At 35.1% G+C, this 13,751-nt stretch overlaps 1 protein-coding gene across 1 annotated transcript in view; it reads left to right on the forward strand.

Annotated features, from left to right (window-relative positions):
• Window positions 1–13,751, forward strand: part of SEMA3D (semaphorin 3D) — a 206,559-nt gene that overhangs the window by 169,877 nt on the left and 22,931 nt on the right. The window contains exons 12-13 of the mRNA XM_037736584.1: window positions 9,657–9,879; window positions 12,208–12,296. Of these exons, the coding sequence (XP_037592512.1) occupies window positions 9,657–9,879; window positions 12,208–12,296 (312 nt within the window). The remainder of the gene's footprint in view (window positions 1–9,656; window positions 9,880–12,207; window positions 12,297–13,751) is intronic.

Raw genomic sequence — 13,751 nt, forward strand, 5'->3', positions numbered from 1 at the left:
ATCAGTCTTCTCTCGCTATTCTTTAATATGCACCTATTTCCTGATATTCATCTGATTGATACCCTGCTGAATTATATTATCTTCTGGTCTTCTTTCTTATTTGTTTTCTAAAAGTAGCCCAATTTCAGTAATTTTTGTTTATGTAAAGTTATGATTCTATTTTCTCTAAATATCCAGCAAAATTTTATCAGAAGTCATTATTGAACACTCCTCATCATCCAGATACTCTGATAAACCCTTATATGTTATCTCACTGCATTCTTAAAACAAATATATAGAGTAGGTATTATTATCCCAATTTTATAGATAAGAAACAAGCCCAATGAGGGTAAACACATGTTCATGGTCTCACAGCTTATGAATTGTTATGACTGGGATTAAACTTAGTCATCTTAACTCCAAATCAAAAGCCATTAACCTACCTTTGTTCTACCTTCAAAGTGATAACAAATGAACAACCAAACAGAAACTTATGCTATTTTTCCAGGGATTTATCTGTTCTATGCACAAGTAATAATGAATTTTGAAACCTTACTAAACTTATCATTTCTCTTATTGCAATTCATAGGAACACATCTTACTTTAATAAAAGTACTGCTGACTAATTTGCTTTCTATGACATTGTTAGAACCTTTACTAAAAGCCATATTACACTCAAGTTAAAGGTTTAAAATAGATTTTTAAAATTGTGTTTACATTTTCTGCATCTGTATTGCAATTATGATTGAATTCTAAGTTGTTCTTCCAGTAGTGACATCTGTTGACATTATCACTCAGTTAAATAAACACTACAACTTTCAGTGTACCATACTTACTTTAAGTTTTTGGTTTTGACAGAATGCTGTACTTCCTTTGACAAAAAGTCAAACCCAAACTCCTAGCCTAAGCGTGACATCACTGTTCTGCAATGTTAATAAGCCTAGAAACACAAGGATGCAAAAGGATAAATTACAGAATTCCTTCACTTCAAGTGATTCTTCTGCCCTCTGGTGTCCAAATAGAATGTTTGAACAAGTCATATTTTGTGCAGGTGGACTTTTTCAATCATTATTGACCTACCGGGTCTTGGTAATAAGAAGTTCCAAGTGAAATAAAACATTAAAGAGTCCGTCATACAGTGAATCATACAGGTCGGATACAGAAACCAAATTGAATCAAGCCAAAAATAGCAGACTGCTAGAAAACCCAGAATCTAAGGAAGACTTGTAAAGGCAGAAGATTTCCATTTTGATAGTCGATTTATTATAACTGATGTACTCTGTAGTTTTACTCCCTGTTGACAAAGGAGTTTAAAGAGTTATGCATAAATGTAAAATATTAGTAAATGTGTGCTCAAAAGTGAGTTTCGGTTTTAAATCATTCCCTTATCAAAAAGGTGAGAAGAAAGTATTTGTTTTTGAAGTTCAAATGTAAAATGCATGTTTTACTTCTCCTGAATCATTTTGCCACGATTTTTACACAACTTCTAAATATCTGATTTTGTAAAAATGACAATTCATTTTAAAATTTCATTTACTCCCAAATTTACTGCTTTAAATGTTAGTCGTTTTAGTTTTACTTTTACAGATAAAAACTTACACATGAATTTCCCAACTAAGGCTCCATTTATTGGTAGGGAATAAAAGGAAATAGTTGCAGGCATTTTAAAAATATTTCATAAGTTTATTTTACTGTGTGGACACTGATAAACATAAATGCATGATAATTTCCATTAATAGCACAAAAGCCAGAAAAACTGGTTCTTTTCACTTTATTGTATATAGGTTTTTTTTTAATGTGATGAAAATGGTGATTCTAAGGATTTCTGTAAATTTCTTGGTTCAAAAGCTTGAAATAAAGCCATATTTAAGAAACATCAATAACATGGTAAAAAGCATCCTGTGTAGAGTACCCAGAGACTGGACTTCTCATGCCAGCATTGCCTCTTCCACTATCCCACACTAGAGACATTAAATAAATGCTCATTTCAGCTCAAAATCTTTTTTTAGTCAGTGGTGGGGGTTGTGGTTAGCTTTCTTTTGTTTCATCTTTTTTTGATTCCAATTTTAAATCCAGTTTTATTTAAGACATTGCATTTTCCACTTACAATGCAATCTTTATAAAGTGGAATGTTATTTCCCTTCCTTGTGCACATGTTCCATATTCAAGTATTGAGACAGCCCAGTAATTTAGTATAGCAGCTTGACCTTAAAACTGCCATATAATTTGCTACACTTTTGGGTTCTTTGGTGTTTTAACTATGTAGGACAATGCTACATGTATACCTGAATTGGCTTAATCAAGCTTATCCAAATCAAAAGCCAGTGGTGGGCCCTGAGGAAGCACCACCAGAGGTAGGAGCTCTACCACCAGGAAATACACCTGGCATTCTTTCTGGCATGTTTTTTGCACTCTAGTTCAGCTTGGTCATGATGGACTTGCAGGCTTTCTCCAGCTCTTGCTGCACATGCTCAAATTCTTCCTTCTCTGCAGTCTGATTCTTATTGAGCCAGTTGATTATTTCACGGCACTTGCTGAGAATCTTCTGTTTGTGCTCATTGTCAATCTTGAAATTTGTCATCTTCAACAGTTGCTTGCATGTTGAACACATAGGGATCAAGTGCATTATTGGATGCCACCTTGTCCCTCTGCTTCTCATCTTTAGCTTTGTACTTCTCAGTTTCCTGGACCATAGGCTCAATGTCTTCCTTGCTCAAAAGGCCCTTGTCATCAGTGACAGTAGACAATGAAGATACCCTTGGCATCCATATCAAAGGTGACTTCAATCTGATGAACACCATGGGGTGCAGGAGGTATGCCTGCCAGCTGAGCTCTAACTTTCCAGAAAGGTTATTATCCTTGGTAATGACATGCTAGGCTTGTCAGAGTAGGTTGTGAAGGCCTGTGTCTGCCTGGTAGGAATGACAATATTACACTGAATGAAGACAGTCATGACTCCATCCTTAGTTTTAATATCAAGGGAAAGAGGGGTGACATTCAAAAACAGAAAATCTTGAACATTTTGAGATGTCTCCAGACAGGAAGCCTGCCTGGACAGCTGCATCATAAGCAACAGCTTTATCAGGTTTGATGCTCTCATTCAGTCCTTTTCCATTGAAGGTGCCTTGGAGAAGCTACTAAATCTTGGGGATAAAAGTAGGACCACCATCCAGGACATTATCGGTAATCTGTGGTTGCCTAGTTTGGCATCTTAAAGGGCTTTCTTTATGAAGTCCAGAGTGCCACAGAACAGATCAGCATTCAGTTCTTCAAACTGAGCACAGGTAATGGAGGTATAGAAATTGATTCCTTCATGAAGAGGATTGATCTCAGTACTGCTTTTGAAGCTGGAAGAGAGTATGCTTAGCCCGTTGACAAGCAGTACAGAGGCGCTGGACAGCTCTCTTGTTCTCACTGATGTCCTTCTTGAACTTATCAGCAGAATGGTTGACAATACAGTTGTCAAGGTCCTCTCCACCTAAATGGGTGTCTCTGGCTATAGGTTTGACCTCAGAGATTCCATAGTCAATAGTCAGCATGTTTTTTTCAGGTCCAATCTTTTTGTCTCAACTGTAAGCAATAGCAGCGACAACTGGATCATTGATAATTCCAAGTACATTGAGACCAACAGTAGTTCCAGCATCTTTGATAGCCCTGATGCTGAGAGTCATTCAAGTAAGCTGGCACTGTGACCACAGCATTGGTAACGGTCTTCCCAAGGTAGACTTTTGCGATGTCCTTCATCTTTGGCAGAACCATAGAAGACACTTCCTCTGGGTAGCAGCTTTTTGTGTCTCCCTTGTATTCTACTTGGACCTTGGGCCTGCCAACATCATTTACCACCATGAAAGGCATATTACCACCATGTGTCATATTAAACTGTACAACAGCATCATCTAATCTACATTCATTCAGACATTTGGCATCAGAAACCATGTTGGTGGGTTTCATTGCAACTTGATTATTTAGAGTATTCCCCAATTAATTGTTTGGCATCCCTAGAGGTCACATAGCTTGGTGTGGTTCAGTGTCCCTGATTATTGGCAATTATCTCTACTTTTCTTTGCTGGAAAACACTCATATAATAGTAGGTGGTGCCAAGATCAATACCAACTGCAGGTCGCTTAGATATGGTTGTTTGTGTGCATGGTCAGCTCAGATTGCAAAGTGAGACACAGAAATCCCTAAAGCTGCTGCTGTGTTTGATGAGACCCTTGTTTAATATTCCTTTTATGTTGGGAAAACAAACACTGAGCCATATGAAACATCAAAACCACTAAGCTAATCTCCTTCTTCCTGCTTATTGTCTTCCATGGTTTTACTTCTGAATATAATATGTCTTTTTAGTAATAAAATAAAATAAAATGTCCTATAAATCTTTATTTTAAAAACTTGATTAAGAATGTTCTATAAAACTTCATTGAGAAAACTTTATTAAGAAAAATTATTTTCAACTACCACCAATGTAAAATAATGAAATATCCCCCTCTCTCTAACATTTCTAACCTTTGTCTAACAAAAAGCTCCATCATGTACAACTCCTCACATAGGTTTTCAAAGGTAAATGCTAAGAATTTCCTCTCTTTGCTGGAGGCCTTTATTGTCCCTCTTTTCTGTTAAGAGATAAGACTTCCAAGCTTGAGATATAGGGATAGATGTGTCTGACAGTCATTTATTTCCCATCAAATTATTAGACTTTCTAACGTTATAAGAGTCATTGAGAAATTATAAAATTCTTTTGATTCTGGGTCCACTGAAAAAAATTCATCTTACAAATGCAGTACCATGAACCAGTTCTGGGTCCTGGAATAGTCTTCTGTTCTGGAAAGGTCTTTTTTACTCTAACACATCAAGGTATCACTGCCATGCCTGAGCTTGGTTTATGATTATGCTTTACAAAAGCAAATCTTGGAGAGGATAGATCATAGAATAATAATACATAATGTCAGCAATTGGGATTCCTTAGTGGACTTAGAGCATGTAATGTGTTCTTCAACTAGAATTGGAATATTGCTTAGAAATTCCAACTTTTACCCTGGTTGATCTTCTCAGCAGCAGGGATTTGAGGTAACCATGGATTCCACAAGTTCAAAACTCTTTAGCCACCCTGTTTTCTCTTCCTGCTCTACCTAAACCATTTGACTTGAGCATGACTTCAGCGTGATCCTAAACACATTTTTTTCTTTTCATAGAGAGTTGATGGTTCTCAGAATATATATCGTTCTTAATACCTTACATTCGATTTTAATCGTAAACTGTGCTGGTCCCATTAAATAAGTTTTAAAAGACATGTTTTACAGCTGACTTTCAAACGTAGGTATAACTGACCAAAGAAAAAATGTAATTCAAAAATAACATCCAGAACCTTCTATTAATTTGTCTAGTGAATGAATGAAGAATGAAGACTATAGAGTATGATGCAGGAATTCTCTCCTAGTGTCTCACACTATCTTCCCACTTGTGCACCTGAGGAATGCAGCTAACATCTTATTGTTTGTTTATCTTAAGCAACCCTTTCCTAATTAATTCAAAATCTGTGGAAAACTTTTAGGAAAATCTCATTTTAGTCATCAGTGGCCCACTCATGCCTTTCTACCATATTGAATTCAGTTTTATTTTCTCTTTAATATTTGCTCACTCTATCACCTTCCACTTACTGGATAACAGTTACTTTACCATCTCTCTAAATTATTGAGGATATCTCTAGTACTATTCACTCATTCCTGGTTTTTGTTCTAGAAGGGAGAAGCAGAGGCAGGACTATATTCTGGATGTCTTGAGTCCATACTCCCAAAACAGTTTACAGTAAAGGAGATGTATGACAAAATATTACTATCATTTCCCTTTAACTGCGTGTAGTCCATGTTTCTCTAAAATGGAGAGTCAAGGGGCTTCCAACAGGAATTAACCTTTCCAGCTGGCTTTCAGCTTTCTTTTCCAGAGGGCAAACAATTTGCTTTTAAAATGCAGTTCTTCAAATCCCAGGGCATTTACTATGTTTAATAGTGTCTTGCTTTTTCTGGCATAGAAATTCCTCTAAGAGAAAGGGAACCTTAAGGAGAAAGAAAGAGAGAGAGGGAAAGAGATAAATTTACCTCTATACGTTTGCCCCTGGCCTTTCTATCTCTGATATTTAATATAGGGTCTCTACTTCCCCTTCTCTGTTGTAGGTTGACTGATGAATAAGCAGGGGATAAGATGGCAACGGTTACATTTGCGTTTTTACTTTATAAATAAAACTTAAGACTTCTGAAAATGAAAGCCTGGTTCAGGCTTTCCTTGTGCCATGTCTTCCCTCACACTAGTCAGTCCTCTGATTTGTTTAAAAGGAAACTGCAACCTGTAGAGAGTAGCCTGAAGCTGCAGGGGGAACAACCTTTGGCAGCTGTCTGGGCCCTGGCCAAGGGGAAAAGTTATCTCATTGGATAAAAACCATTTCTCTCCTCTTATGCATTGCTTCCCACTCCACTACTAAAGGCCCTAGACAAACACGCGGACTTGCCAAGCATAACACAATCACACCTAGCCAGCTGTGGCAGCCAGCCAGGGGAGATAGGCCCTGAACCAGGGCTTGTTGCTGTTGGGTTTACCCTTTCATCTCAGGGTATGTCTAGGCAGGTTCTCTTTTCTCTTCTTCTCTTGTTCTGCTATTAATAATTCCAGCACAAGAGAAGAATACTGTCTTTGAGTATTTTACAACAATGGATAGAGACACAGATACATTTTCTGATTTATTTCCTTCACTCCTAGGAGCTAAACTGGCAAATGTAAGAAAACTGGAGGCAGAAATAAATGCCCCCTGTGGTGTGTTCAGGTGGACTGTGTTAATACCTAAAAATTAACAGTCCATACATACAGAGAAAAACTCATTACATTTCTAATACCTGAGATGTATAGCTGCCATAGGAGAATTTTCTAGAATTTTTAAAAGGAAAATAATTGAATATGAATGACCATCTGCTTTAGATGTAGCATTTCCCTACACTTTCTCTTTCCCCTTATGGAATTTTTCATTCCTACTTTACTCTTACCTACATACAGTGCTTGGCATCTCATTATTTTTAGATCTGTGTGAGGCACAACTATATGATATCAAAGCAAAAATTCTTTCAGTTTGAATGTACTAAAATAACAATATTTGGTTCAAACTCTACGATCCAAAACCTCAGAGAGTAACTCTACCAAATTATTTTCATTTGTGCAAGCATAGTGGAGACGCAGACCTGAGATATCACACATAGCAACTGAGAGGATAAAGATCTTATCCTAACACTGGCAACATGCCATGAGGAAAAGCTGCCATAAGAAAAAAATATATATTTTCAAAGATCATTTTATAATATATAGAAACCAGGTTTTTCTTCTCTTTTATTTCCCCCCTTAGATTTTATTACACTTAAACCTTTTTGTCAGAGCAATGAGGAAAATTCATATTTATTTTTTCCTAAATATTCATATTTTCATTCAGCTATACTTTCTTGCATTAAAATTTCTAATTATTTTAAAACTTGATATCAAAAACTATGGCTTGGATGTCATGATATTATTTCTTTGAAAACTTTGGCTGCTGCACAACTACAGCTGCACACTCAAAGGCGATTTTTTCTTAAGTTGGAGGACTCTTTAAAACATTGTGTGCAGGCAAAATTTTGCTCTGGCTTTGATTTTAATGATACACCAACCAGACTGAACCGCAGGTATTATAAGCCTACTATGAATCGTCTTTGACTGAGCCTCAAACATGCAGCCTATAATTGGATGAGAGCTTTGTATCATTAGAGCTCCATATCCATTGTGAGTCCCTGCTTAATCTGTTTAATATAGGGTTCCTTCCATTATCGAGTTGACAGATTCTGCTTGGCTGAAGGCTAAGTGCAGGAAATAATGACTGAATGTGCAGACTAAGATCTTTAGACAAACATCCAGTCGAATATATATACAAAGCAGCTAATATTCTAGGACATTTCTAATCTCTCTGCTACAGACCTGGGAAAAATACGTAAATATCAAGAAAGGATCAGTTTCTTAATACCAGTCATTGAAAATTTTTGTGTAAAATAAAGATATTCTTAAATTGCTTATAGAAAAACATTGACAGTTTTTTTAGTTCAACTCCTTTGGTATTTCTTCTAATTCATAATGAGCCATTATGATTTTATTGGTATAAAATTTGGGGTCAAAGTCAAATATGGGGGCTAGTTCCAGTATCTTCAGCTCCCTAAGAATGACCCTCTTGAATATTTTGAGAAGTACAGTATGTTTTTGGAGACGTGACATGATTCTAAGTAGTGCCAAGTATAAATGGTTTAGTTCCATGGAGACTGTTTCTAACTTCTCTAAAAACTGAAATAAAAGAAAAGCACCATTAAAAAAAAAACAACTTTTTCTTACTGTCAATTATTTTATTATCTTTGACTGCATCAATTGACTAAAGTTTTCCACTCCAAAAGAATGCACTAGTCCATTAAGAATTCAAATGTGGTAGCCAGGCACAGTGGCTCACGCCTGTAATCCTATAACTTTGGGAGGCCGAGACAGGTGGATCATCTGAGATCAAGAGTTCAAGACCAGCCTGGCCAAAAGGGTGAAACCCCGTCTCTATACAAAAAGTTAGCCGGGTGTGGTGGCAGGTGCTTGTAATCTCAGCTACTTGAGAAGCTGAAGCAGGAGAATTGCTTGAACCTGGGGTGTGGAGGTTGCAGTGAGCCAGGATCATGCCATGCACTCCAGCCTGGGTGACAAAGTGAAACTCTGTCAAAATAAAAAATAAATAAATGAGAATTCAAATGTGATAACAGAATCGTTCTATATGAAGTACCTTCCTAAATTGCAATAGGTTGAAACATAAAATAGATTTAGGATGTGGGAGAGGTGATATTTTCGGGGGGAGGGGGGAGTCTAATTATAAAGTGTTTTTTCCTCTTTATTTTTGGATAAAGGCACATAAAATTCATTTGATTTGTACCGTTTTGAACTTTTTAGTCTTACCACCAGGGGGCAGGTCATGCTAACTATTGATTTAGTGGAGATTGAAAGGCATGTAAGGCAATTTTAGACAGAAGTATAAAATTCCCTAAGGGTTTCTTCCCAGACTCTTTAGAAGAGCTATTGAATTGTTCAAAGTGTAATTTTTACACTAGTTATAATAAACGACATAATTAGAATTTCAAACTATTAAATACTTTGAAATTAATTTTTGAGAACTATTTGTTCCTTTTTCTTAATTAAAATTGTTTCATTTGAACTGAAATTATAAAACAAGGAAATTGAAAATAATGGTTTTCCATATGTTCTAATGTTTATAGATGACTTTCTTGACAGTTATTTCAAGTTAGATTTCAAATATCTTCATTTGAAACAATCATCAGAAGAAATAATCTTCATAAGAAAAGAATTCATTATGGAAATGTTATAAAATGCAAATATGATTTAGAAAACTTTTGAAGGGGAAAACTGGGTTTAAATTTATTGGAGACACACTGCATTTATTTACAAGTACACATGATTCTATATTGACTCTGTTGTCCATTTATTTACAAGTATACATGATTCTATATTGACTCTTGTCCATTCATTTAATATTATTGATGATAAGCGAAGCAAACTTGATTGGAAATAAGTGTGAACTTCTCAGGTGCATAAACAATGTCTTTACTTTCCTCCACATTTCTTTTCAGTGTCCAAGCAAAACCTATGACCCACTGATTAAATCCACCCGAGATTTTCCAGATGAAGTCATCAGTTTCATAAAGCGGCACTCTGTGATGTATAAGTCTGTATACCCAGTTGCAGGAAGACCCACACTCAAGAGAATCAATGTGGATTACAAACTGACACAGATAGTGGTGGATCGTGTCATGGCAGAGGATGGCCAGTATGATGTAATGTTTCTTGGAACAGGTAAACTAAAACTGGATTATGATTTCTGCCACAGGAATTTTTCATTATTAGACAATGAAAAGAAAAACTTCAAAAATATTTATTGATCGAAATCAAAATGAGTAACTATTAGATAAAACCCTGTCAACATTTCTTATAATTGTATAGCCTGTGCTTTTAATTGGTAATCATAAATATATTTCAATTTCATATTTGAGATTTCAAAATATATTTGACAGCAATGTGCCTGCTCTACATTACATGTTCAATACATATTTCTTGAATGATTTTGGACAAGTATGGCAAAGCAACGTTTATTTTCAAACTTTACCTTTCCCTCTCTTTACAAGCATACCCCCAAAAGATTCCTTCACCTGATTTTTACAATCCCTGACTTAGTGGACTTAAGATAGATTTTCGAAAACATTAAGCATTACTTTGTAAAGACCTTTAAATAGAAACCTCCTGGAGATTATCTTTCTTCTTGAATTTTGTCTTAAATACATTACATTACATGTACTTTGTAGACTCAGTTTTGAAGTAACTATAAAATGCTTTAAATGTTTTCATAAATAGAAAAATTTAATAAATCTCAAAAAATGTAAAAGTATTAGCTAATAATGTCATGAGAATTCTAATGGCAGTAAAGATAGCATATATCATTAAAACAAAAGCACCGTATTTCATATGTTATATAACTTAATGAATTAAGCATTTCATAAAGAAATATGATGGGCACAGTGGCTCATGCCTGTAATCCCAGCACTTTGGGAGGCCGAGGTGGGCGGATCACAATGTCAGAAGTTTGAGACCAACCTGGCAAATGTGGTGAAATCCCATCTCTACTAAAAGTACAAAAAATTAGCCAGGTGTGGTGGGGGGTGCTTGTAGTTCCAGCCACCTGGGAGGCTGAGGCAGGAGAATCTCTTGAACCTGAAAGGCGGAGGCTGCAGTGAGCCGAGATCGCATCGCTGCACTCCAGCCTGGTTAACAGAGCGAGATTTTGTCTCAAAATAAATAAATAAATAGAAATTAAGAATTTCCAAGAAGCAAAACTTTTTATTAGAATAGATATTTAAGATTCAAAACAATTTTAGAATAATTTTAATTTTAAAATTATGTGTTTCATAGGAGTTAGGTTTATTAGGAAGTATGTGTGTGATGGACTCAGAGGACCTTTGTCAGTCATCAATTGTCAAACCTGATTATATTGCAGATGGGAATTCTCCAAACCAGGAAAATAAGGGATGTTTCCAAGACAACAGAGATGGCTGTTGAAGGGTCAAAAGTATAATTAATTAGTTGCTATTAATCGTCACAAGTTTGACACTTCATTTGCACTGTCCACCCAAAGCTTCAACAGTTCATTGCAATTAATGTGATTAAGCCACTAGGTGGTACTGTCTAACCTTTACTGAGAAAATTATAGCCCTGCTAATATAGGTTTTTAATTTTGACATTCGGAAAAATGTACATTTAATATTCTTTAAAAATCCCAAAGCTATTTAAAAACAATTAAATAATTCAGACTATTTTGTGCAAACAGGATCATTACTATATATGTCACTATACTCCAATCCCAGTGCTCAGTTTAAAAATGCCTATATTGTATATATTAAAGGGTTTTTTTCTTTTTCTAAACTGTGCTTTTAATTTTCTTTCTGTGCTAACCTGACACCTCATGACATTGCAATGTAAGATGATGTATTTAAGACATCTCTTTTAAATGTCAGTTGTTGGTTTGCATTATCAACCTTGTATTAAGTTGAACTTAAATAATTTTAAATAAACTTTCCATTTATTATCTATTAATAATGATTCTGAAGGTAGAATACATTTGAAGAGTGAGCTACAATTTCCCTCAGATAGCTTCGACGATTTTTTTGTCCATTTGTTAACATTATTAAAAGAATATATATCTGTCTTTCATGGTGAATTGGGTATAATAACTACTAAATAAATATATATTACACGGAAGGGAGAGAATTTATTTATTTATTTGAATATATTTTTAACTTTTTAAGTTAAGGTCCAAAATGTTTGCTGTACCTTTGTTCACATTTCAATCAATATCTAAATTAGACATATATATTACTTTTATTAAGAAGGTACTCTGCATATGCATGTTTTAATATTCTCTGTATAAATCGGTGTCTACTAGCTAAACGCTGTATTTTGGGAGGACAAAACATATGCATTAAGCTTCACTTCATGCATGCTTTATTTAATCTGCTTTTAGAAAGGCATTTAAAGAGAAGTGAGGGCAGTAATTTGAAGGTTTCTAGGAATGTGGTTACCACTAATTTTTGAGACAAAAACAATGGGATTATGGGTTATGCATTTTTTCAGACATTGGAACCGTCCTCAAAGTTGTGAGCATTTCAAAGGAAAAGTGGAATACGGAAGAGGTAGTGCTGGAGGAGTTGCAGATATTCAAGGTAAGACTCAGTCCAGAGTTCCAGGAGAAGAGATGTTGAAACTGAGTAGCCCTTGTTATAGGGCATTCTTGTTTTAATACATCATCACTTTTCCCAGAGAAGCCTTTGAAATTAGCTTTCTTAGTTTTCTTTTCCCGAAGCAGTGGAAAAAGTTTTATAAGCAACTAGGAATGGGACTCACCTTCCTCTGTAGAATACCACTGCTTTCAGGGCTCCCGGGATTGCCTCTCATTACTGCATTCTCTAAGCATACAGTCAGACAAATTGCCACATTAAATGAAAGCCTGGGGTCTCTTTTACTATCCAGATGCTTTTCTACTTTATAAATTTTACTTTTCATTTTTTTCCCCAATTGAACTTAGAAAAGTAGACGAGTGTATAAATCATGTGTCCCTGCTTTTCTGTAAGGAAATTGAAAAAATATATAGGTTGCATGATAGTAAGTCTTCACGTATGCTAAATTCCTCTCACCCGCCAAAAAGAGTTAGTAGATCTAGAAGAATAGTTCTCCAGATTTGGAGAATGCCTTTGACTTTTAACAATAACTCTCAATTGTGGCATGTCTTATAAATCATCAGTAGAATTTAATTTGCAATTATTTGTTGATTATAACATTTGAAATAAATGTTTTCTTCCTAGAAAAACTATTTAAAAAATATGCTCTGTTTATTATAACATTTTTATTGAGATGGTTTGTTAAAATAGATTGTTTCCATGTAAATGCCAAATGCTTTAAAAGAGAATAAAGCCCTCCACTGTGAGGGTCTCAAGTTAATTAACATGCTGAGTTCCACAGGATCCTGTTTACATTGTGATGATAATAGTGGTCAAGGAGTTAACAAGAACAAGACCTGCTATCTGGTGTCTACCAAAACAAAATCTTGGGTGGTTCCTAGAGGAAGGCCACATGTCAAATATAAGTGTGAACCCAGAGGCCAAAAATACAGTCCCTATAACACACATAGGCACATTAGAACAAATATCATTCAATGGTGTTAGACAGTGGTCAAGAAGAATTACTTGGATTCTGCTGTGAAGATTACATAATGACCAGCTTTTGTTTTCTTTTCCTATTTTAAAAACAGCTTTATTGAGGTACAAAAAAATAAACCTATTTTATGTATATAATTTGATAAGTTTGGCCATGTTTTTAAAATTAAGAATAAAAAAGTTATTTGATAGAGCTTTCTCAATGAATTTTTTTATTTTACATATGTCTTTAAATCTTTAACATCTGCTACTGCTTGTCAATTAGTAAATATGAGCTGGTGCTAAATGAATACACAGCAGATTGATGATAGATAGATGAAAATTGTTTAAAACATTTTGTCTTTTTAGTTTGGTAGCTGTTGTGTTCATGTTTCCGATTTTATCTTGCATGCATAGAGCCACATTTTCTAGAAATAAAACTAGCCCTAGTTTATATCATGAAATCATGTGCACCAGTATTGTGTA

This window comes from Cebus imitator, unplaced genomic scaffold (assembly GCF_001604975.1).
Source record: "Cebus imitator isolate Cc_AM_T3 unplaced genomic scaffold, Cebus_imitator-1.0 Scaffold26, whole genome shotgun sequence".
Taxonomy (NCBI): domain Eukaryota; kingdom Metazoa; phylum Chordata; class Mammalia; order Primates; family Cebidae; genus Cebus; species Cebus imitator.